Source organism: Choloepus didactylus, chromosome 3 (genome assembly GCF_015220235.1).
Source record: "Choloepus didactylus isolate mChoDid1 chromosome 3, mChoDid1.pri, whole genome shotgun sequence".
In the NCBI taxonomy this organism is placed as follows: Eukaryota; Metazoa; Chordata; class Mammalia; order Pilosa; family Megalonychidae; genus Choloepus; species Choloepus didactylus.
The window spans coordinates 114,395,616-114,421,449 of record NC_051309.1 but is presented as its reverse complement, the minus strand read 5'-3'; the positions used below and the strand labels follow the sequence as shown (position 1 = coordinate 114,421,449).

Here is a 25,834-nt window from a genome sequence, read left to right as displayed (position 1 = left end):
AGAGCTATAAATTTCCTCCTCAACCATGTCTTTGTTGCATCTCATAGGTTTTGCTATGTTGTGTTCTCGTTTCCATTCATCTCTAGATATTTAGCAATTTCTTTTGCAGTTTCTTCTTTCACCCACTGATTGTTTAGGTGTGTGTTGTTTAACTTTCCTATATTTATGAAAGTTCTGGATCTTTGATGGTTATTGACTTCTAGTTGTATTCCATTGTGGTCAGAGAATGTGCTTTGAACAATTTCAATCTTTTTAAATTTAATAAGGCTTGTTTTATGCCTCAGTATATGATCTATCCTGGAGAACATTCCAGGGCCACTGGAGAAGAATGTATATCTTGGTAATTTGGGATATAACACTCTTTATATAGCTATTAAGTCTCATTAACTTATCACATCATTTAGGTTCCTTATTGTTCCTCTGTCTAGTTGCTCTGTTTATAGGAGAGAGTGGTATTTTGAAGTCTCCCATGATTATTGTGGAAGGGTCTATTGGTTCCTTCAGTTTTGCCAATGTTTGTCTCATGTAGCTTGGAGCACATTGCTTGGGTGTATAAACATTTATGATCATTATTTCTTCTTGGTGAATTGTCCCTTTTATTAGCATATGGTGTCTTTCTTTGTCTCTTATGACAGTCCTGCATTTAAAGTCTATTTTATCTGAAATTAGTATTGCTACCCCTACATTCTTGTGGCTGTAGCTTGTGTGGAATATTTTTTCCATCTTTTCACTTTCAATCTCTTTGTGTCACTGAGTCTAAGGTGAGTCTCTTGTAAACATCATATTGATGGTTCATATTTTTAAATCTATTCTGCCAATCTATATCTTTTAACTGGGGAGTTTAATACATTCACATTCAATGTTATTACTGTGAAGGCAGTGCTTGAATCAGCCATCTTATCCTTTGGTTTTTAGTTGTCAGATCTATTTTTTCCCTCCCTCTCTCAATTTCCTTTAAGTTACCCTGACTAATGCTCTTCAGTTCTGTGTCCTTCTCCAGACCTCTCTCTCCTGTCTTTTTTTCTCCCTTTAGTATGTCTTGTAGGGCATTTCTCTTGTTAACAAATTCTCTCAGTATTTGTTTGTCTTAAAATTTTAAGCTCTCCCTCAATTTTGAAGGCAAGCCCTGCTGAATAAAGCATAATGACTGGCAATTTTTCTCTTTCAGAATTTTAAATATATCATACCACTTCCATCTTGCTTCCATAGTGCCTGCTTAGTCTTCTGTTGTTTCCATTGTATGTGATGAATTGCTTCTCTCTTGCCACTTTCAGAACTTTCTCCTTTTCTTTGGCATTTGACAATCTGATCAGAATATGTGTCAGAGTGGGTTTATTTGGATTTATTGTATTTGTGGTTCCTTAGGTATCTTTGATTTGCTTATTTATGTCATTTAGAAGGGTTGGGAAGTTTTCCCCAACAATGTCTTCAAATGCTCTTCCTAGCCCTTTACTCTTCACCTTCTGGAACACCAGTGATTCTTATATTTGTGCATTTCATGTTGTCCATCATTTCCCTGAAATCCATTTCAAATTTCTTGATTTTTTTTCACCATTTGTTCTTTTTTGCTTTTGTATTCCATCACTCTGTCCTCTAGTTCACTAATTCTTTCCTTTGCCTCTTCAAATCTGCTGTTGTGTCTCAAGAATATTTTAAATTTTATCAACAGTATCTTTTATTTCCATAAGATCTCCTTTTTTAAAAAAAAATTCTCTTTCAAATTCTTCTTTATGTTCTTTTACTGTCTTCTTGATGTCCTTTGTATCCTTAGCCATTACATTGAAGTTGTTTTGGAGATTTGTGTATATTTCTTTGATTAATTGCTCCACATTCTGTGTCTTCTTTGGCTTTTTAAATTTGGACATTTGGGTTGTCCATATCTTCTGCTTTCTTCATACACTTTATAATTTTCTGTTGTTTTCAGCCTCTTGGCATATGCTTATCTTGATAATTTTTTTTTAGGATATGCAAGATTATTTGAATATTTATGTATAATTTGGCAGAGCTAGAGCTTGGTGGAGTGCATTTCCCCTGTCCTACCAGAAGATGGCACTCTTGAACCACCTCTTACCGTCAAGTCAGTTCTCCCCCAACTTTGTCTATGCACTGAGCAGGGTCCAAACTGGGTGGAAATCCAATCAATGCTCCAATTTTCCATATGCACTGGGGACTGCCAGCCCTGTGGGTAGGGTGCATTCCTTGCACAGTTTGGCAAGGAGTCTGCTCCAGGACACAGTGGCCCTGGCAGTTCCTGGGGCTGTGGGTGGAGTATTCTGTGACTGTAGATGGAGTACTCTGTGGCTACAGAGCTGCATGTCTCACTTTCCATTCCAGCTCAAATGTCTGCCATGCACCCATGAGTTCCTGGGCTTGGGTAGGGACTCCTGGCTCTCCTGTGTGGTCCCCTTGCCTCTCAGCTGTGCACACCCTGGGCTTCTGTGGAGGAAGAGTAGAAGCTGCACAAGTTCACCAAATCCTGAGTTCCCTCATGGGAGATCTCAGCCTCAAGGCTGTGAAGGGTTATCTACCTAGCCAACTGCTGAGAGGGGGCTTAGATAGCTGCTTGCTCCATCCTCAGCAGCCAGTCCCAGCACAGCAGCTCTCAACTGTGGTGCTCTGAAGGGGGATTTCCCCAGCCAACTGTTGAGGCCTGGAAAACTGTCCCCTTCTGTGCTGAAATGCCTGCTCCACCTGCCAGTCCCCAGCATAGGGGCTCTTGGCCATGGGCTGCAAAAGATTATCACCCCAGTTATCTGCTGAGAAGCATGCATGGGCTGTGGAAGGCTGCTCCCCTCTGTGCTCCTCAGCCAGCTCCAACTGCCTGTTCCCTGGTGGTATTCCAGACTGAATACTCACCCATCCTAAACACAGTCTTTCAGTTTCTCCAGCTATATACTCATTATGTGGTGAAGAAGTCCATGCCCAGCCAGTGACACCCTGGAATTGCTGTTCTGGAGTGTTTTCTGCCCTTTGTCTAGTGCTTTTCATAGAGGAGAATTTTGCTGTGTCTCTCCTAATCTGACATCTTCCTGGAAGTCCTCTTATCTTATCTTTCTTGAATCTTTAGATTTACTTTATTTAAATAGTTTTATTTGTACACCATAAGTGTACAATCAATGTCTCTTGGTATAATTACGTATTTATGCATTCATCTCCACAGTCAATATGAGAACATTCTCATTTCTTCCAAAGAAAAAAAAATCCCATACCTCCTTTTCCAGTTTGCTAATGCTGCTGGAATGCAAAACACCAGAAATGGATTGGCTTTTACAAAAGGGGGTTTATTTGGTTACACAATTACAGTCTTAAGGCCATAAAGTGTCCAAGGTAATGCATCAACAATTGGGTACCTTCACTGGAGGGTGGCCAATGGTGTCCAGAAAATCTCTGTTAGCTGGGAAGCCATGTGGCTGGCATCTGCTCCAGAGTTCTGGTTTCAAAATGGCTTTCTCCCAGGATGTTCCTCTCTAGGCTTCAGCTTCTCTCCAAAATGTCACTCTCAGTTGCTTTTGGGGAGTTTGTCCTCTCTTAGCTTCTCCAGAGCAAAAGTCTGCTTTCAAAGGCCATCTCCAAAATGTCTCTGTAAACTGCATTTCCTCACTCAGCTCCTGTGCATTCTTCAAAGTTTACCTCTAGGCTCTAGCAAGCTTGCTTCTTTTATCTGAGCTTATATAGTGCTCCAGTAAACTAATCAAGACCCATGCTGAATGGGTGGGGCCACACACGGAAATTATCCAGTGAAATATCTCACCCACAGTTGAGTGATCACATCTCCATGGAAACATCCAATCAAATGTCTCCAACTTAATCAACACCAATACATTCCCTGCCCACACAACACTGCATCAAAGATAGTGGCATTTTGGGGGACATAATACATTCAAACCAGCACACCCCTTATCTCCCTATTATTGCTATTTATAACCTTGTTTCAATTAATGAAAGAATATTACAATGTTACTGTTAACTGTAGACCTTAATTTACATTAATTGTATTTTTTTCCTATATAACACCTTATTATTAACATCTTGTAGTAGTGACATATGTTTGTTCTAACTCATGTAAGGAGTTTCTTATATTTCTACAATTGACCATCATCATTATCCACTCTAGGTTTTGACAAGTTATAGAGTCTGTTGGGAGGTTTTTGATTACTGATTCAATCTCTTTACTTTAATTGGTCTGTTGAGGTCTTCTATTTCTTCTAGAGTCAGTGTAGGTTGTTTCTGTGTTTTTAGGAATTTGTCCATATCACCTAAGTTGTCTAATTTGTTGGCATACAGTTTCTCATAGCATCCTCTTATGATCGTTTTTATTTCTGTGGGGTCATTATTAATGTCCCCATTCTCGTGTCTAATTTTTTTTAATTTGTCTCTTCTCTTTGTTTTTCTTTGTCAGTCTAGCTAAGGGTTTATTGATTTTACTGTTCTTCTGAAAGAACCAACTTTTGGTTTTGTTAATTCTATTGTTTTATATTATAAATTTCATTCATTTCTGCTCTAATCTTTGTTATTTCTTTCCTCCTGCTTGCTTTGATATAGTTTGCTATTCTTCCTCTGATTTCTCCAGCTGTGCAAATAGTTCTTTGTCTTTAGTTCTTTCTTCTTTTTTAATCTAAACCTTTAGGGCCATAAATTTCCCCTTCAGGACTGCCTTAAATGCATCCTATAAGTTTTGATATGTTGTGTTCTTGTTTTCATTTGTCTCCAGATATTTAATGATTTTCCTAGCAATTTCTTGTTTCACCCACTGATTGTTTGAGTGTAATGTCTACCTTCAACATATATGTGAATTTTCCAATTCTCTGCCTATTATCGATTTCTAACTTCATTCCCTTATAGTCAGAGAATGTGCTTTGTATAGTTCCAATTTTTTAAATAGTTGAGACTTGTTTTGTGAACCAACATGTGGTCTATTCTGGAGAATGGTCCATGAACACTTGAGAAGAATGTATATCCTGCTGTTTTTGGGGTGTGATGTTATGTATATGTCTGTTAGTTCTAGTCTATTTATCATTGTCTTCAGGCTCTCTGTTTCAATATGATCTTCTGTCTAGATGTTCTATCTATTGATCAGAGTGGTGTATTGAAGTCTCCAACTATTATTGTGGAAGTGTTCATTTCTCTCTTCAATTTATCAGTGTTTGCCTCATGTCTTTTGGGGCATTGTGATTAGGTACATAAATATATTTTTTAGAGTGTTAGTATTTTTGTATTGATTATACCTTTTAGAAAATATTTTTATATATTGAATTAAATAAAATATTAAAGTTAAATTTTACCTGTTCCTTTTTACTTTTAAAAAAATTTTTAAATTTAATTTTATTGAGATTGTTCACATACCATAAAATTATCTAAAGACCCAAAGTGCACAATCAATTGTCCATGGTACCATCATACAGCTGTGCATCCATCACCATATTTTTTTTTCATTTTTTAAGAACATTTTCATTACTCCAGAAAAGAAATAATAATAAAAAAAAAACTCAAATCCTCCAATATCCATAACAACACCCCCTCCATTACTGGGTCATAGCATTGGTATAGTACATTTGTTACTACTGATGAAAGAATGTTAAAATACTACTAACTAAAGTACATAGTTTGCAATAGGTATATATTTTTCCCTATATATCCCTCTATTATTAACTTCTAGTTATAATGTCATATATTTGTTCTAGTTCATGAAAGAGATTTCTAATATCTGTACAGTTAATCACGGAGTTTGTCCACCACAAGATTCATTGTTTTATACATTCCCATCTTTTAACTTCCAACTTTTCTTCTAGTGACAAACATGACTCTAAACTTCCCCTTTCCACCATGTTCACACACTATTCAGCACTGTTACAATAACATGCTACACTCACCTCTGTTCATTTCCAAACACTTAAATTCAGCCTAGTTGAACATTCTGCTCATAATAAGCAACTGCTCCCCATTGTTTAACCTCATTCTATACCCTGGTAACTTATATTTCATGTCTATAAGTTTACATATTATAATTCATTCGTATCAGTGAGACTGTGCAATATTTGTCCTTATATGTCTGACTTATATCATTCAATGTAGCGTGCTCAAGTTTTCATCAATCCATTTTTTAAAAAAATATGGTTTTGTTCACCCACCGTACTTTCTATCATAAATAAACAACTGATAATTTCCTTATAGCCATATATTTATGTATTCACCACCATCACCACTACCTATATAAGGACATCTCCATTTCTTCCATAAAGAAGGAGGAAGAGTCAAAGAAGGTAGAGAGACAAAAGAAAAAGAAAAAGAGAAAAAAACATGAAAGCTAAAAAGCAACAAAAGGAAAGACAGAGCTAACCTAAAGTAGAATAAAAGATTCAGACAATATCATCAATGCCAAGAGTCGCATATCCCTCCCTTATGTCACCCTCTTAAAGGCATTAAGCTTTGTTATATTGCCTTTTCATTAAAGGAAGCATAATACAAAGTTTCTGTTAAGTATAGTCTCTAGTTTGCATTGATTGTATTTTTTTCCCCAATACCACCCTATTTTTAACACCTTGCAAGGCTGACATTCATTTGTTCTCCCTCATTCAAAAACATATTTGTACATTTTATCACAATTGTTGAGCACTCTAGGCTTCACTGGGTTATACAGTCCCAGTCTTTATCTTTCCTCTTTCCTTCTGGTGTCCCACATGCTCCTAACCTTCCTCTTTCAGCCATACTCACAGTCATCTTTGTTCCGTGTACTTACATTGCTGTGCTACCATCACCCAAAAGTGCATTCCAAATGCCTCACTCCTGCCTTTTCTTATTTGTCTATAGTGTTCCCTTAAGTATTTCCTGCAGCGCAGGTATCTTGTTCACAAACTCAATCATTGTCTGTCAGATAATATTTTAAACTCTCCCTCATATTTGAAGGACAGTTTTGCCAGATATAGGATTCTTGGTTGGTGGTTTTTCTCTTTCAGTATCTTAAATATATCATACCACTTCCTTCTTGCCTCCATGGTTTGTACTGTGAAATATGCACATAGTCTTATCAAGGTTCCTTTTTATGTGATGGATCACTTTTTTCTTGCTGCTTTCAGGATTCCCTCTTTGTCTTTGATGTTTGATAATCCAAATATTAATTGTCTGGTGTAGACCTGTTTGATAATCTGATTATTAATTGTCTTGGTGTAGGCCTATTCAGATCTATTCTGTTTGGGGCATGCTGTGCTTCTTGGAGCTGTAATTCTATGTCTTTCGTAAGAAATGGGAAATTTTCACTGATTATTTCCTCTATTATTGCTCCTGCCCCTTTTCCCTTTTCTTCTCCTTCTGGAACATCCATGACATGTACATTCCTATATTTCATGTTGTCATTCAGTTCCCTGAGATGTTGCTCATATTTTTCCATTATTTTCCCTATCTATTCTTTTGTGTGTAGGATTTCAAATGTCTTGTTCTCCAGTTCCTGAGTGTTTTCTTCTGTCTCTTGAGATCTGCTATTGTATGTCTCCACTGTGTTTTTCATCTCTTGTGTTGTGCCTTTCATTTCCATAGATTCTGCCAGTTGTTTTCTCAAACCTTTGATTTCTAACTTATGTTCACCCAGTGTTTTCTTTATAGACTTCCTCTCTTTTGTTATATCTTCCCTGAATTTGTTGATTTGGTTTTTGATTTGATTTTGTGTATTTCTTTGACAATCTTTAATAGATTGTTTCATTAAAGTGAAACAACATCCGAACTGTATCTTGATTGAGGTGTGAGTTTGTTCCTTTGGGCCATATTTTCATTTTTCCTAGTATAGATTGTAGTTTTCTATTGTCTAGGCATCTGGTTTCCTTGGTTACCCCAGTCAGATTTTCCCAGACTAGAATAGGTTCAGATCTCAGAATGGGTTTATATTCAGGGTGTATCTTAGAAGAATGACAGACTTTCCTGTGAGGTCTCCAGTCACTGTGCTTTATCTAACCTGCCCAGCAGGAAGCATCTGTCAGTCTGTCACTCCTGATTGGTGTAAGTAGATGTGGCCCGTTCAGTTTCTGATTTGGCTGTTTTCCCCCAGGCTCTGGGGTCTGGTTCCAAAGGGAAAACTGGGCCCCATCTTCTTACTCTTAGGGAAGATATACCCACTAGGGAGTTATCTGCTTTTGAATTGTGGTCTCTCTGACTCCGTTATCTCCACCTATGTCTGAGTGAGAGCACTGTGAACTGAAAATGGCTGTGGCTCTCTCCTCTGACCCCCTCAGGTTGAGAGAGAGAGAAAAAGGATCACCAAGTCCCCTTTTAGAGCCAGTATACAGCCCCCCATTTCACTCATTGGGCAGCAGTAACACCTGGTCTTCTGTGCTACCTCTCCTGGGGCCAATGAGTATTCTGGTTCTTTAAGGTCAGTCATCACTAAAAGCCTCTGTCTGCTTGTTGTAGCTTGTATTCAGCAGTCCACATTTGTTAATAAAGACCCCAGTTAGAGCTGGACTGAGGTATATTCACATGTTCAGAGAGTGCTACTTTTACCACAGTGAGGTTTTGCCATTCTGCCTGCTGTGGGGGGAAGGGACTCATGGCATGTTTCTGCAGCTTTTATTTACAGATTTTATGCTGCGACCTCAGGCATTACTCCCAATCCAGGTTGGTATATAATGTGTGGACAGTCATGGCTGTCCCCTAGCAGTTTTTTCCAAATTACTTAAGTAGTTGTTCCTGGTTGTTCATTAGTTGTTCCAGGGGACTAACTAAATTCCACTTCTCTTTATGCTGCCATCTTGCCATTCTCCTTGAGGTACATAAATATTTTTGATTGTATTTCTTCTTGATGGATTACCCCTGTTATTAATATATGGAATCCTTTCTTATCTCTTGTAAGAGATTTTGACTTAAAATCTACCTTATCCAATATTAGTATAGCTACCACAGCTCTTTTTTGATTACTATCTGTGTGGATAACTTTTCCCAGACTTTCTCTTTCAAACCATTTATCAAGTGTCTAAGGTGAGTCACTTGTATATAACATATAGTTGAATCATGCTTTATTATCCATTCTGTCAATCTGTGCCTTTTGATGGGGGAGTTCAGTCCAGTAACATTCAGTGTTATTACTGTAAAGGCCAGTACTTATTTCAGTCTTTTTGTCCTTTGGTTTTTATAGGTCATATCTTTTTTTTCTGTCTTTTTTGCACCCTCTTTTTCTGTATAATTGATCTTTTGTGATGTATCTGACTGATCCCTTTCTTATTTATGTTTCAGTATATATTTTAATACCTTCCTTGTTATTACCCTGGTGTTTATATTGTACAATCTACATCTGTAACCTACTAGTTTGAAAATATGCCAACTTAGTTTCATTAGCATACTTATCATGTGAGTCTTCATTTCTTCACAGTTCTCCAAGCCATTCCTGTCTTTTCCTTTCAAACCTGAAGAACTCCATTTAGTAATTCTTGTAGGACAGGCCTTTTTCTGACATACACTCTCAGTTTCTGTTTATCTGTGAATATTTTAAACTCTTCCTCATTTTTGAAGGACTTGTGCTGGATGAAGAATTCTAGGCTGGCAGCTTTTCTCTTTCAGTACCTTAAATATATAATACCATTGCCTTCTTGCCTCCCTGATTTCTTAGTCTTATTTGGGATCCTTTGTATGCAATGAATTGCTTTTCTCTTGCTGCTTTCAGAATTCTCTTTCTCTTTGGCATTTTGCATTCTTCTTATTATGTGTCTATGAGGCAATATGTTTTAAGTAGGTTGGGTTTCTTAGACATTCATATTTATGTCTTTCATATGAGTTGGGATATTTTTGTCCATTACTTTTTCAAATATTATTTCTGTCTCCTTTTCCCTTCTCTACTCCTTCTGAAACACCCATGATGTGTATCTTTGTGTGCTTTATGCTGTCATTCAAATCCCTGAGACACTGCTCAGTTTTTTTCTGTTCTTTTCTCTATCTGTTCTTCTGACTGTGTGATATCAATTGCTCTGTCTTCTAGCTTGGTCAATCTTTCTTCAGCTTGTTCAAATCTGCTGTTGTAGCATTCTAGTGTATTCTGAATCTCTTCTATTTTGCCTTTTTTCCTCAAAATTTCTGTTATGTTTCTTTTTATACTTCCAAATTCTTCTTTACACTCATACATTGTGTTCTTAATATCTTTTTTCCTTTATGCATATTTTCTGTCATCTTATTGAACTGATTTAGGAGATTTGTTTGAAAACTTTGATTAGTTTCAAATTGTGTCTTCTCTGAATTTTTAATTGTTTTCTTGACTGGCCATATCTTCCTGTTTCTTAGTATGCCTTGTAATTATTTTGCTGATATCTAGATATTTTATTATCTTGATGAGTTAACTCTGAAGGTTAACTTCTCCCTCTTGTCTAGGATTTGTGTTAAACTCTTCTTTAACACTTGGTCCAACTTTTTCTGGACTTTTGGACACTTGAGTTTAACTGATCATATTTTCTCAGCTATTCTTCATGTGATTCTTGCCCTGGATGTGTGGTACTATTTTGAACACCGTACGTTTTGTTTATTGTCTCACATCCAGGAGAAAACTTCTTTCTTTTGTTCCGTCTCCAGGAATATTGATCTCCTCTGTTTGTTTTTGTGCAGAATTTTCTCTCCAGCTCCTCTGATTTGTTTAAATTATCTCCCTCAGTCAGTGCCCTGTCTTCCCTACACTTTTAAGTTCTGAGAACCTCCGGTCCTTACAGCAGTTCTGTTTAAGCCCCATTTTTTAAAAAAAATATTTTTTTAAATTATTTTTTTCTCTGTAAAGCTTTTCTGCCTCCAGCTTCTTCCCAGTTAGGGTATCACACCCCAGAGAGCCACATGGGGTTGATACAGAAAAGTTGTCACTCAAAAAAAGTATATTTTGCATTTAGGGAGTGTCACCAACAGTAACTGGTTTGAGCAAATGCTGCATTTGGCTGCTGTTCTGCTGTTGTTTCTCTGTCTCATCTCCAGGATCCCTTTTGTATACAGTTCTCCTCAGCAACTGGTGTTCCACCTGGGGTCTCTGTGGGCCTGGTTCCCTGTGCCTGGATATGTGAAGGGTTCTAACTCACTGCTATGAATGTCTCTATCATCTGAACCCCAGTGGGAGGGACCTGGGCCATGGCTTCTGGAGAATTCCAAGATTTGAGGGGAGAAGAGAGGACAGGCTGGTCTGGGACAGAAATTTCCTACCTGGTATTTGTCTCTTTCTTCAATTCAGTGTTTGTGGAATACTTCTCCAGTCTCTACCATCTTCCAGAGTTCTAAGCAACTGGAATTTGTCTTTACATCCACTGAATTTCTCATGAAGTTTTTTTCAGGGGTTGTCTTGCATTGCCATATTGATGATGTCATTCCTCCATCCTCTGAATTCTTATTCATGTGACAAAATGTCTTCTAAGAGTGATGAGCAACTGTCTTTTAACTCTCTGAAAGTTAAGTATAGATAGAATGGGCATAGAAAGGAGTTAAAGTGCCCAGAGTCTTTCCTGTCTATGAAGGCTGTTTAAGAATCTGAAGGAGGAAGATGGTTTTATAGGTTGAATTGTGTCCCCCAAAAAAGGTGTGTTGAAGTCCTAACCCCCAGTAGTACCTCAGGTTGTGACCCTATTTGGAAATAGTAATTGTACATGGAATTAATTAAAGATGAGGTTATACTTGAGTAGGATAGGCTCCTACTCTGATATGACTGGTGTCCTTTATAAGAAAAGAAGAGACAGATATGGACAGAATAACACCATGTGGGGACAGAGGCAGAGACTGAAGTGCTGTAGCTGCAAGCCAAGGAATGCCAAGGATTTCCAGCAAACAACCAGAAGTAAGAAGAGACAAGGAAGGATTCTCCCCTACAGGCTTCAGAGGGAACATGCCCCTGCTGACACTTTGATTTTGGATGTCTGGCCTCCAGAATTGTGAGACAATAAATTTCTGTTATTTTCAGCCACCAAGTTTGTGGTACTTTGTTAGGGCAGTCCTAGGAAACTAAGTCAGATGGGGAAGCAAAATTAGCCAGGCTAGGGCTTAGAGTGGTGGTTCTCAAAGTGTGGTCTCTAAATCACATCAGCAATACCTGGACCTTGTTAGAAATGCAAATTATGGGGCACCACCCCATACCCATTGAATCATAAACTCTGGATGTCACCTCTGCAATCTACATTTCAACGTTTGAGAACACTGTCTTAGAAGAATGGCCTTCTTTTCCTGCCCTGCTCCAGGCCCAGGTACAGATATGTGAGCAGAAGATCGCAGCTGTGCTGGCTCAGGAACAGGAGCTTGAGGAACAAAATGAGATGCTGAGGTGTGACCTGGGCAAAGCCTGGCAAGAGGTAGAGTGCCAGGTCTTAGCTTCAGTTGGCATGGGAGGATGGCATGCCTCCTTTGATTTTTCCTCCACACTTGCATGTGGAAACCAGAGCCCCATCCCCCACCCCTCTTCCCACACACACATACATTTAGGATCTGATTTTATTTCCCCTTCCTGGTGTCTCTGGGAATCCTGTGTGTACCTTTCCTGTTTAATGGTTCCTCTACCCTGTCAGGTGAAGCAATTCCAAGAGGTACTTATCAATCAGAAGGTACAGTATGACTATGAGCTGAAGAAGAAGGAGAAGGAGTTGGGGAAACTCAAAGAGCAAATGCAGCAGATGCAGGGGGAGCAGTGGAATCGCCAAGGAAGTCAGTATCTAGAAGCATGAGGAAAGCTTTCCCAAGAGAAAGTTCCATGTACCCATGTACCTCCCTTCCCTCCTTTCCGCACTCAGAGATTGACATTCTCAACAACCTGAAGAGGTCAGATGGAAAACACACCATGTGGAAAACTGGCAAAGCTAATGGCAAGTAAGTAAGTGGTCACTGTGCATAGGAGGGAGGCCAAAGTGTAAAGAAGTAGAAATGGGCTGGAATACTTTGGTTGGTTTTGAGTTATTCATTTGTCTTTCACTCAACTGTCCCATTCCATCTTCTAGGAAAGAGGGAGAGTTGATCCAAACAGTGGTGAGAAACCTTGAGGACCAAGTGGCAGCAGTTTCCAGGGAAAATGAAGAACTCAAGCAGTTGTTGACCAGGCTAGGCAGGGATTTGGCTGAATTCCTGGGCTGCCCTTGGGATGGTCCTACTGTGAGTTTTCATATGGTGAAAAGAGAGAGTGGTAGATCTTGGGTCAGCCTCTTGCTGAACAATTCTTTCTAACTCTACCATGATAGGGGTAGGGAGGGAGTGGAAGGAAGTGTTCTCTTTTCTCCAGAAACCCTATTTAGCAGGAGCCTTCTGGATAATAGTCTAGATACTAGAAAGCTTCTGGTTAAGTCCTCTAAAACTGCAGGCTTAAAGGCAGACCCAATTTCCTCTCCTTTTTCTACTCAATACCACCTTTCCCTCCCCCAGGAAGCCAAGGTGGCCATAACTGTGGATTGTGGTGCCTTGTGGAAACACTGGAGTTGCTTCAAGAAGGAAGTAGAGGTACTGAAGAAACAAGGTAGAATCTACCCCCCCGACCCTTACAGTTCTAGACATTCCTTGGGTGACAGCTGGGGCCAGTATCTTTCTCTGAGAACAAAAAGCCCTGGGGCCTGGAGGCTCAAAACCCTCCTCATGTGAACTCTGCTTCTTCACATTGGCCTCTCCCAGGCCAACCTGCAGAAGAGCTCCAGGATAGAAACCCCGTAATCAGCATCACAGATCATGACAAGGAACTGGTCCATCTGCGACAGGAGATTCAGTGGAGTTTGGACTTTATCACTTGGCAACAGCATTGCTTCCAGGTGAGGGGTACCTGTCAAAGGGCTACTCTGGGCTAGGGCTGAGAGGCAAGGACTGTGGTCAGCAGGGACTGCTTCATTCAGGAGCAGCTTAGCTCTGGCCAGGAGCTGCCAGTCCACCTCCAGGGCTCCTGTTTCCTGGAGGAAGAGCAGAGGCTGCAGGAGGCCCAGATCCTCTTTGCCCAGGAACGAGCACACTTCGAGGCAGAGAGGCACCGTTTTACTGAAGCTGCCATCCGTCTGGGACATGAGGTAAACAGTTCTAGAAAGGAACATTTGTTCTTGAAGCCCTGTTCCTATTCCTTTTACAGGCTCAGAAAGCCCAGGTGGCTGCCATTGTGTTCCAGATGGGGTCCCTGGGGTGCAGACCTCTATGGCTCTTCTGATTTCTCCTCAGCGCTGGCACTTTGAGCTGGAGCGGGTTCTCTTCTGGAAAAAGCAGCTACTAGGATTTTCTCTCCATGATTCTTCTCAGTCAAAGACCCCAAAGTCCTGCTTTGATGCCCCAGAGCCCCAAAGTGAGCAATGTTAGACCTGTTCCCTCTCCCTATCCTGGAAAACATCTCTAGACATTGGTTATCTAGTCTTCTGACTTAGTCCTTTTGACTGAAGTTCTCTTTTGATGTTTTCCTTTGTCTATCCATCCATCCATCTCTCATCAGCTTTAGAAAGGGAACTTGGTACTTGCTGTCCTGTTTCCTGTTCTTTCTTTGGACTCAGCCAAAGTTCAAGTGACTGCCCTTGTGTTCCAGAGTGTTATACCTCTGTTGGGGTCTCCTCACTTCCTTGTCTTCAGGGAAAAAGGTAAGGATGAGGACATGCCGTGGAGGGTTTGGTGGCTGGCTTGGTGGGCAGAGGCAGGCAATAGCTGTAAGTTTATTTTTTGTTGTTGTTATTCTTCTTTTTGCTCTCCTTTCCCTAGAGTACACTGGTCCTGCTGTGGACCCAAAGGAAATCATTCCAACTTGCCACCTGATTTGCTGGACAGTCCTTCCCTGCTTTCTCCTCTGGTACTTCAGAGGTGAAAGGGATGAGAATGTAAAAGGATTGGCTTTTATTTATCTTTTAATGTTGGGGAAAGCCCTATTCTTTTAATTGTTTTGAGCCTCAATAAAGAGAATAAACCCTTTACTTAGAGTTTGGGCATAAGGTTTGGTTGTATTGGTTTTCAATGGAGAATGAATCATGGAAGCTCTGAGAGTGAACAAAGAGAATCTAGAGAAGGGGTATGGAAAACTCTTCTTCCCTTCAAAGAATAGTATGAAAAAAAAGAAACGATGAGCAAAATTGATGGGCTCTTTCCATGACTCCACTCTTAATTCTGCCTTCTTTATTTAACTCCTTTCCTTGCTTGAAGTATAGAGGAGGGAATTGATGTGGGATTCCTTGTGGGAATGGAGAATGGGACAGGATCAAGAACCTTGAGAGATGGCTAAGGAACATGGACTTGACAGTGCCCACAACCATCTTTTAAGTTTTCATCCTTGACAAATGTGGGTAGGGAGGTCAAGTGTGGAGTGAGAAGAGTTTAATAGGTGATAATGGGCCAGAACAGCTTTGTTTGACTGGTCCCCTCCTTTACTTTTCTGGGGTAGCTCTGTGGCAAAGTAGCTCTCTCCTTACTTCCCCTGGTATGAGAATTCTAATTGAAACTGCAATATTTGTTCCAATTCAAGTAGCTTCCTTCTTCCTTGGTTCAAAGTCAGAACCTGTAAATAAGGGTTTTGTCGTTGATGATATTAATCAATGAAATATCTTTTTCTCTCCACAGTGGGGAGTTTTGCTGTGTTGACTATGTTCTTGGCCTACTCTTCATCCTGATTCTTTCTCTCCTTGGAGTTGTCAAAGGGGGTAAGCCCCAGACTTAACATCCTCAATTATTTGTAGTATTTGTGAATTACATTGACAGATAGTATAGGCTCAGTGCCCAAATTACTTAAAGAAGTGGTAATTGAGTTTGGGTATGGCCTGAGAAAGGTGTGAGGAGTGAAGGAAGGGAATAAGGAAAAAGCTGAACTCACAGAATGGTTCTTGGTACATCATCTAGGAAATTGTTCCTATCTGTTGAATAGTCCCAAAGTCAAGGATTATATATTTAAGTGTATAGTCCAGACTCCCTACCAGCAAGGGAAAGAGAGAACTCAGGGGGAGCAAGGGACTATTTTACTCATAGTAGTTTTAGCAATTGCCATGCCTCGCACACTTTCCTTCACATTCCCACCATATTCCTTTTGGATTTTTGTTGGTATAGCCTCAGTTTTGTCTGGGTGTATTTTAAAAGCTAACATCATTTTTTATCTTTTGAGAATTAACACAAATGTTTTGGAAAATTTTACAACTTTGTGGAGTTAATTATATGTTTCCATGGTGATGGACACTACACACTTCGTTGTCTGTTCAACAGTCATTCCCTTTCTCTCCTCCCTACTTTCAGAAGCCATCTGTCCATAATAGAGCCTGAAAATGATAAATACTACCCTAGTCTCTCCTACAGTTAGAAGTGACCATGTGGCCTCATTATGAACAATTAAATATAGGAAGATATTGGTTGAGGACTCCTGGGAAATAATTTCTTCTTCACTTAAAAAGACAAAAGTGTATAGAGGGCTCTCTTATTCACCGTCTCCCTCATCTTATTTGTGTAAGGTGTGATGTCTGTGCTGGTACCCTGCAGATAATCTGTTTTAACCTATTTCTAGTGTGTCTTTTCCTTCTGTAATGAAGAGCTGAGAAACAAAACACTGCATTTCCTAGATTCACAGCTTGGATTCCAAATGAAATTTAGGTTTACCATTCAGATGCTCTTGCATGAGATTTGGAAGACAGAAGTGAAGTGGAGGCCATGCTTTTCTTCTTCTTTTTCTGCTGGCAAGCTCCGTCCTGGTGTACACAATTATTTTATGGTGGTGTATTGATCATGGAGTGGTAGCTTCCAACATTTACAGGTAGGTTCCTGAATATAGAGCCCTAGTTTCCTTGGTAGTTTGGTACCATAATGTGTTTCTCAAAGTCATTTTTCAAAACTAAATTTGGAGTTTGTTTATTCAGTTTTCTAATGATTCTGTTAGCCATCTAATATTATGTAATAAATCTTTCTGTTTAAGACGACTTAAGTGGATTCATTATCTGTCAGTGGACTTTGACCATATGAATTCTGATTTAGGATTTTTCTTATTCTTGTTTTTTCTTTGTGATTCGACTCAATTTCTAGGGGAGAATTTGGATGTCTGCTACCATGCCACCATCTTTTCTGGAAGTGTTTAATGATATATTTTCAGGTACAGAAATGTCAGAATTCATGAACTCAAAGCTTTCTCTGTTTACTTCTCAATTCCATCTTTGGGAGTTGGCTTAGTAAGTATGATAATTTGAGAGAATTTTCATGTACATTTACAGTCTTCAAAGCCTTATGAAGCCAAGTAATTCCATTATAAACTAGATGTCAGCTTCTTCATGAATCATTTCCCACTGGTGTATTCTGTGAAAGAAAGTTTAGTTTTACATCCCTTCCGAGTTCTTGGTGCCACGTGGTTTTTCCTTGCTTCTCCTGGTTCACTTTGGACATTGTTCATTTTCTTGCTGTTCACCATCCTGCCCTCAAGGAGCTGAGACTGAAGTACAGAGTGCTGATGCACACATGTGCTTTTGCAATGTTTCCTGAATATGCATTTTCTTCTGAGACTGTAGAAGGGGTGAGAAGGAAGGGTTCCTGTAGGATAAATATTGAGGCTGACTTTGAAAAAACTGGAGGCTTAAGCCTAGTGAAAAAGGAGATGAAGAAGAGTGATATAGGTTGATAGAGAAATATTAGACAAGTACAAAGACTTGGATGTGAGAACATGGTGGGCTCTGTTAACTGCTGGCAATTGTTAGAGCTAGAACGAGCGTAGTTGGCTAAGAAGTCCAGTGGCCAAACCAAGAAAAGCTTTATGCATTTAATTTATATAATCCTGCTAGAACCCAGGGTCCCACACAGCCCAATTTCTTTTTGGAATGCCCTGTAAGAAAGCCCAGTCCAGCAACCAAAAGTAGGTAAGCATTTGTTTTGATCACTACTTGCATTTCTCAAATGTGAAAATCCCTGTTTATCCCTCTTATCCTTCTTTTCTATTTGCTCTATTTCCTAACACCTTGAAACTTCCCTAGCATCTCTCAGTCCCCAGTATTCTCTTGATAGCTAGTCTTCATTTTTCTTCCCAGTCTCTTCTTATGTCTCTCCTTATCTCTTTAAGTTTACTTATTTGAACAAAATTAATCTACTGATTTTTTTTTTAAGATCACTGGGGATGCACAAGCTACTAATTTATGTAGTTTAAAGTAAAGGGCTGAACATTTTATCTTTATGAATGATGGCAAAGCTTAGAGTGACTCAGAAAACAATGATCTGTTTCTCATTTGTTTGTTAGGATTAAATTTTTGCCATTTTTATATCCCCAATTCTATACCAGTTCCCATTTTTACTACATTACAGTGTTGAAATGTATTTATTTTCAAACTGTAGTTTAATACTGTTTCAACCCATCAAAAATTCCCTCAGTTTTACATAGGGAGCAGACTTTTCACAAGTATGAAAAGAAGAAGTTAAAGAAAAACACTTTCTTTTTTTATATAAGGACACAAAATGACTGGTTGTTTTTGGCTCTTTTAAAAAAAGATAAACAATTTTTATAAACAATTTTGTCAGTTTCTTAAAATTGCATTGGAAAATCTTAATATTTAAATTTAAATGGTTTAGGAAAAAAACACTTAATGCGAATTCTAGAACAGCATCTATTTGTCAGCAAAGGTATAATTTTCTTGGAAAATTACCTTTTTGTATAATATTTGCATGCAAGGCATCTTATTTTTTTCTGAATATTATGCTTTTCTTAGTAACCAATAATGTCCTTTCAGTATTTTAAATCCATGTTTTTCTTTTTCTTTTTCTTTTTCTTTTCTTTTCCTTTCTTTCTTTCTTTTTTTTTTTTTTTTTTCTTCTTCACTATGTTGATAGCGGTAGGGAGCTTGAACTTGGGACTCTGTTTAGACATAGAGATCCTGAATGGAAACATTTGAGCTGGGAGTCAAAGCGTTGAATTCTCTATCAAAGAAGCATTATCTATTGTGTGACATCATGAAAAATTCAGACTTTCAGAAAAATTCACTAAGTCTAGGAGTCTAATAATGATTCCCTACTGAATTAAACTTTAAACTGAAAAGAAAACATTACTTGAAGGAAAATTCCACTTGGAAAGTTTTAAAAATCACATAAGAAATCAAATGAAAAAAACAATTTTTAAAATTCCCCAGATGATTCAGATATCCTGTTAAGGTTGAGAAATTCTACTCTAGAGCAGAGTTTTTATCTTGATTGAGTTAAGATCATCAGCCTGGATCCCTGAAGGTGAGACATTTAATTCATATCAAGCTAACATGAAAAATGGGAAATATCTGGGTATTAAGATTTCTTCTCCTAGGAAACAGTTCTTAGCTACAAATACTCCTGATTGTTCCAGTTTGCTCTTGTGGTTTTCTATGATCCCACCCCTTTTGCAAGTAATTTTCTATACTTCCTTAATTACACTCTGGACTCTGTAACTTTGTCCCTTTGGCAACTATTATTTTTCTCACCTCAAACGGCTACTTCTCTCTCTTACTGTGTTCTTTCTTCATTTTGGTCTCTCTTTCCTTTCAGCTTTGATCAATGAAATTTGTGTAGTGCTTGGTTCCATCTGCTTTTCTCTTACCATGTCTAGGCCACTCTGACAGTTAAAAGGGACTTGAAGGTTATACAACTCCTAGTAAAGGAAGCAAAATCAATTTATAGGCATGGGAATGGACAGTATGGCTTAGCTACAGCTACAGCGCCCATGAAGACGACTTGAGGTTATTAATAGAGAGCATTAGCAATGAATTCAGAAAGGGATTTAGACAGAAGATAATCCAATAGGAAACTAGCATTAATAGAGATGAAGTATCAAACACTAAGATGGTAATAGTTATTTTTCCCTTAGTTTTGTCAAACTACATTAGAAGTGTCATGTTTACTTTTTCAGAAACCAGATTTAATAAAAGATGCAGACTTCTCCAGGAGTTCAGGGGAGAGTGACAAGGAGGGGGAGGAGGTCTATGTGAGAACAGGTAAATGAACCAGGCTGTTTGGCTTGGAAAGCAGTGAGATCAACAGGGGATATAATCACTGTTTTCAAATATTTGAGGGACTCTCTTGTGGAAGACGCATGCAGCTTGTTCTGTAGATACAGGTGCAGGAGAGGCCCAGGCCACAGGGAGTGATTAAAAGGACACGAAGAAAGAAAAAATGAAACCAAATTCATGGGAGATCATTTCTGATATTCTAGGATTTAGAACAATTTTCTGTGTTGATTTCTTAGTGGATGGTCTTGTCCACTTAATTTAGAATTAAAAAAAATCATCTATTTCTTTTCTAGAACAAGTTATATAATCTCAGGCTTACTTAACTTTACTGGGCCTCAGTTTCCTCATTTTACCTCATAGTTAGCTCTCTGGAAATGTAAGACATTATTATTATCATCATTGTTGTCTAGCAAAAATGAACAAAATGTTAAATCCTTAACATGTTTTACTGAGTTTAGGAAAAAAATAATTTTACATATCTGGGATAAGTTGTTCTGGGAATACAGGTGAATGGGTAAATTTGCTAGTGTCACAGCCCTATCTATGCACAAAATAATTTTAATGGATTAACTCTACCAATCTAAATTTACATCTGAAAAACCAGTTCAGGAGGATATCAAGTATCATTATTTAGCATAATTGGAGGAACAGAAATGCAGTCACTCCTCTTGATGGGCAAAGCTCAATTTAGGATGGGACTTCCTCTTAAAAGTTTATTCCTTTCCTAGTCAATGGGAAGTAATCAGAAAAACCTTAAAACAACAACAACAAATATCTGAAAATTGTTTAAAATTTTTCATTGGCTGCTTTTATATTTGTTTTAAAAACATTGCAAATGAAGACTGAATATTAAAATTCTCTGAGTTAAAAACATCTTCATCTTGTGTGTTAGGGAAATTGAAAGTATTAGGTATGGAACACATCCAAATAGGTGTAAAGAAAACATTTTAAAAAATCTATAAAGGAAAAAAAGAGAGCTCTCTCATGAGGCCTTGTGATTTAGAAGCATTGACAATTGAGAAAAACAAACTTGGCAATGTGCACGTAGATAAATGTCAACTTTTTTCTTATGAAAAGTGATTATCCAGTCTGAATACTCTGAGTAACTTCTCAACTGAAACAAAGTGCTGAATAAAATGTAGAAAAAATTGTCGTAAAAATGTGGAAAGTTCAGAAAACAAGGAAGAAAAATTAGAAATTCTACCCAAATAAAGTCACCATTAATATAGTCATGTCCTTTATTTCATTTACTTCCATGTAGAAAATGCTCTAGAAAATTGGGTCATTTTCCTTTTCTTTCTTTTGCCTTTTATTTTTAAATCTCTTCCATTTGTAGAATGTATACAATTAAGATGTTTGGCTTGAAGTTTTTTATAGGTCTAGAATTTTCCATACTTAGAATCTTTACCTGATACAAATATTAATGCCATTGTCCCAGAGATTCATATTTAATTAGTCTGGGGTATGGCCTAGATACTTGTAATTTTTAGTTTTCTTAACGTCCATGCAAGTTTGAGAAACTCTGCAGATGGCTTGCAAATTAATATTGTCAGTTCTACCCCTTTGAACAATATCACTAAATAAAAGCCTATTGGATCTTTTCATTTGACTGTCTTATTTCAAACTTCCCATATCCACTACCAATGACATTAGCAGTCACCCATTTTTGAAAACCTGCCATCATTCTTACCTTTGTCTCCTCTTTCAGCTTTCTTTTCCTCTGTCTACAGATTCTTGTCTATTTTTTCTGACTATAATAGAATCATCATCCATTCCCTCTATCTTTAACCCATCAGTTTAAGTACAGGATGTCACTCTCTGGCGTGGTTATTATTTATATAACAGATTTTCTCAAATCTAGGCCCTTTAACCTCCAATTTATTTTGTTTATGCATGGCAGATGAGTTTATTCCAAGAATTACTTTCATTTCAATTCCCGCCTTTTCATCAAATAGTTGCACAGTGTGGCCCAAGCATTTCCGTTTAACATCCTTTAGTACCATTTGCCTTTTCCTTCTGGCAAGTGTGTCACTTGTGCTCCACAGCATACTTTGGTTTGATTAATGCAGTGGTTCCCAATGTTCCCACTGATGACAATTGAGATGATTTTTGGTAGTACATGAAGGAACTTCAAACATGTTAATTGTTTTTAACAGAAATTTACTGTAACCTAGGAAAAAAAATATGCCTGTACATCAAGACTATGATTTGACAGATTTTAATTTCTTAGAATTGGATAAGCAAATATAGAAGTTCAAGTGTCAATTTAAAGACAATATTAAGTAAATAAATAATACAGAAACACTGTGATAGTGATACATTATTAGCTTTTCCGTAAAAAGAGTGACATATTTTCACCTCGTGAAATGTGCTAGGGCAGATACTGCCCATACTTTCAGGCCTAATAAACACAGGGCTAGTCTGTGGCAGGTGGGGTGCAAACCACAGATATGGGAGGCAAGAAAATGTGCCATGCCCTGTTGTACCTTGTCTAGGATCTTTATACTTGAAAAACCAGTCCTGAGCACTTTGGGGATGAAGGCCAAAATGGCAATTAATGTTATTCATCCTCCTCCCACTCTGTAAATATAGGCTTTTCCCACGGTCAATTCATAATATGTTTCCCCCACCCCTGTGCTTTTTCCTTCAGGGATCCCCTGCACTCCCACGTCCCGCATGAACGAGCCCAACCGTGTGTGTGACCAGTCATCACGCTGCCTTGGAGGCATCCTCCCACCTCCACTCCCCGAATTAAATCAGTCAACTGCAAAACCAGTGCTTTCACTCTTTATCAAGCAAAGGGAGGAAATTCAAGTGAAATCAAGGTGTGTGTACGTGAGAAAGATGAACTAAGAGTTGGAACTCTTAGGTTCTAGTTTCAGCTCTGCCTCTGGCCAACTGGTTGTTTCCTTATCAGTAACATAAGGGGGTGGGACTGGAACACCTCTAGTTTCCTCCCAGAGTGATGGAAGTGACGCATGCATTTGTTTTATGTTTTACAGGTGTATTTCCCAGTATTTTCTTAAATCTCTAGATCCCATCATGTTGGGAGCAAGTATGTCGACTGCATTAAAAGCTTTCATTTAGAAGGAATGTATTTACACTTAAATCAACTGCTTACAGCATATTCTGGGGATTCTGGGGGAAAAAAAAACCCACCCTAAACCCTAAAAATTAAGTCACTCCTGGTTTGAGTAAGCAGTGGTCAGTGTTTTGAGAAGCTGGGACAATAAGGAGGTAAAAGTGTCTTGAAAAGTGAAGGTGGGCTGCTTGTTTACCAAAGCAGTGACATCAAAGTACAGTTAATGAAAGATAGTAATCCATAGATTGGATTTAGGACAATTTAAACACAACCGATTGGACATTTCAAATTGTGATCTGAAGAAATCTGGCAGTCGAGTCTTCTTCCTCAGAAAGATTTTATATTTATATTTTAACCTCTGTTAGAGAGCTCACTACACCATAACTTGAGTCATCCATTTCCAGACAGTGCTGATATACTTTACACATGTATGGTGTTTTTCAGAGAATTGAAAAGCACTCAGATTAAATTCTACTCTTTTGTGTGTATGTGATGGGAAAAGTTTGCAACTATTTTCTTCCTTAAAGGAAGCTTAGCATTTAACTAAAGGATACCTTCTGCTTGTGTATTTGACTTGATAGAAATATGTTGCAAGATTTTAACAGGTAACTATGAATTTTTCCCATATTTTAAATCTTGACATAGGATCCTTTATGATGTTAAACATTGTTCCAGAAACGTGGCAGTTGCAGGGGTCCTAAAAGTGATCATTTATAGCAGGCTTCTTTACCATGAGTCTATTCTTGAGTTAGTACTCAGAACAAACATTATTTTCTAAGAAGTGAGACTCAAAAGCTTCAATTCAAGAATATGTAATACTGTCTAGTATTCTGGATGAAAAGTGTTTTCTCCTATGTCATTTCCTCCATCTCCAAGGAAAAATTGTCATGAAAAATACTTGGGAGAAAAAAAAATCTTGTCACAAGTCCAGGATCATAATTGTTCTTTTCAAGGTGTTTTGTGTTTCCTCAATACAAAAACAAATCACAAGATATTTATTTTTATTTGCTCCTTATAAGAACAGAAACAATAACAGAAGGTATTGAGCAGCCACTGAGTACTGAGAGTTTATGATGTTAACCATGTAATTCTCCCAGAAAGTCCACAGGGATTGTGACTTTTGTTTTGCAGATGATGAGACAAATACTCTCCGTTAGGTAACCTGTCTAGGGTCACACAACTAGTAAGTGCTGCTCTGCCTCTCACCAAAGTCTATATATTTTCCTTATACCACGTGGGTTTTTAAGTACTCATAATTTTTCCGCTAAAGGATTTTATGATTGTTTTAAAAATTAAAAATAAAATATGTCTTCAAGTTCTCATTAGAAATGACTTTCTGGAATTGAGAACACAATTAGAACAAGCCCCATTACATACACTCAAATCTTTCATAAAAGCAGTAGATAGGTTTGGAGTGTTAATTTAGGTTCCAATATCCTCACCTCTCCAGTATTGGAAGGGACTTTAGAAATCTCCTCATGAAAGCATCCAGTGCAGGATTCCCTCTGCCACATCCCTTAAGGGAACTACTTGAACTCTTCTAGCAATGGGACATGCACCACCTTTTAGACAGATCTATCCATTTTTGGACAGCTGGAATGGTCAATAATAGTTCATATTATATATTCTTATATGTTCTTTGCAATTGATAGGTTACATTTTTACACCCATTGTTTATTTTGGTATAATGTGAAAACTTATTCCTCTTTTGAGTCCAAGTCTGCTCTGCATTTACTTCATCTTATAGGAGCAATGGAGACTTTTCAGGTTAGATCTTCAGGGTGATGGGAAATTGGTAGGACCAATGACTTCCATTAGTGTGAGCTTGTTGCTGTCCTTAATTAGCTGTAGAATGAGTTTCTTGATCAGAAGCAATGCTGTTTGAAATAGCATGGCAGTGAATTCTGTAAGTCTGTGGATTGTGATTTGGGCAGAAGCACTGCCAGCACTTTCTCAAAGGTCACAATTTTTACTTTACCCTCTAAGGCCTAGAGGGACTTACATCTGGTTATAGGTCTAGAAGCAATAAGACATGGTGGGGTAATCCCTGAGAAGGATCGGGAGTTTTGGTCAAGGCAAGTACCTCAGGCAGAGGGAAACTAACATTCTCAGACATGAAGAGATGCTGCTTCTACTGGCAGAAGAGTCCAGCTTCATGAGAATCTGCTCATATTTCCTTATTCCAATTTTCAGAGCTCCTTCCCAATCAATGCCATGACTTTAAAATTTGAGATTGTGAGAAGTTGTAAATTCAATTTGTTTTGCATTTCTGCCACTTGCAAGATTGGCTTTTATGTTTGGTTTTCAGAAATCTTGGGCCCTGCAGCTACCCAGGAAATATGGTGTGCCAGTTTGAATGTATTGTGTCCCCCAAACGCCATTATCTTTGATGGAGTCTTGTGGGGCAGACGTTTTGGTGCTCATTAGATTTGCTTGGAATGTGCCCCACCCAGCTGTGGGTGATGACTCTGATGAGATATTCCCATGGAGGCGTGGCCCCACCCATTCAGGGTGGGCCTTGATCAGTGGAGCCATATAAATGAGCTGACTCAAAGAGAAGGAACTCAGTGCAGCTGCGAGTCACGTTTTGAAGAGGAGCAAGCTTGCTAGAGAGGAACGTCCTGGGAGAAAGCCATTTTGAAACCAGAACTTTGGAGCAGATGCCAGCCACGTGCCTTCCCTGCTAACAGAGGTTTTCCGGACACCATTGGCCATCCTCCAGTGAAGGTACCCGATTACTGATGTGTTACCTTGGACACTATATGGCCTTAAGACTGTAACTGTGTAGCCAAATTAACCCCCTTTTTATAAAAGCCAATCCATCTCTGGTGTTTTGCATTCTGCAGCATTAGCAAACTAGAACATATGGGTTCATTTTAGGGTAGTTGTAGAATATGTACAGCCC

At 38.4% G+C, this 25,834-nt stretch overlaps 1 protein-coding gene across 8 annotated transcripts in view; it reads left to right on the top strand.

The window, feature by feature from the left end:
• LOC119529731 (afadin- and alpha-actinin-binding protein B-like) overlaps window positions 1-25,381 on the top strand; it is a 48,015-nt gene extending 22,634 nt beyond the window's left edge. The window contains exons 4-16 of one of the 8 annotated variants that reach the window (XR_005215932.1): window positions 12,171-12,630; window positions 12,717-12,792; window positions 12,921-13,071; window positions 13,339-13,429; window positions 13,582-13,715; window positions 13,797-13,964; window positions 14,110-14,230; window positions 14,375-14,516; window positions 14,635-14,722; window positions 15,484-15,563; window positions 16,498-16,657; window positions 16,924-16,990; window positions 22,498-22,628. Coding sequence is in view for 3 of the 8 variants with exons in the window: in XM_037830379.1 (XP_037686307.1) it covers window positions 12,171-12,630; window positions 12,717-12,792; window positions 12,921-13,071; window positions 13,339-13,429; window positions 13,582-13,715; window positions 13,797-13,964; window positions 14,110-14,230; window positions 14,375-14,516; window positions 14,635-14,733; window positions 15,484-15,563; window positions 22,498-22,672; window positions 25,238-25,319 (1,779 nt within the window). In the remaining 5 variants the exon portion in view is untranslated. Of the gene's footprint in view, window positions 1-12,170; window positions 12,631-12,716; window positions 12,793-12,920; window positions 13,072-13,338; window positions 13,430-13,581; window positions 13,716-13,796; window positions 13,965-14,109; window positions 14,231-14,374; window positions 14,517-14,634; window positions 14,751-15,483; window positions 15,564-16,497; window positions 16,658-16,923; window positions 16,991-22,497; window positions 22,673-25,237 lie in introns of those variants that run through there. The other 7 variants (XR_005215931.1, XM_037830381.1, XM_037830379.1 and 4 more) reach the window with 7 other exon arrangements.
• Window positions 25,382-25,834: the final 453 nt, after the last annotated feature.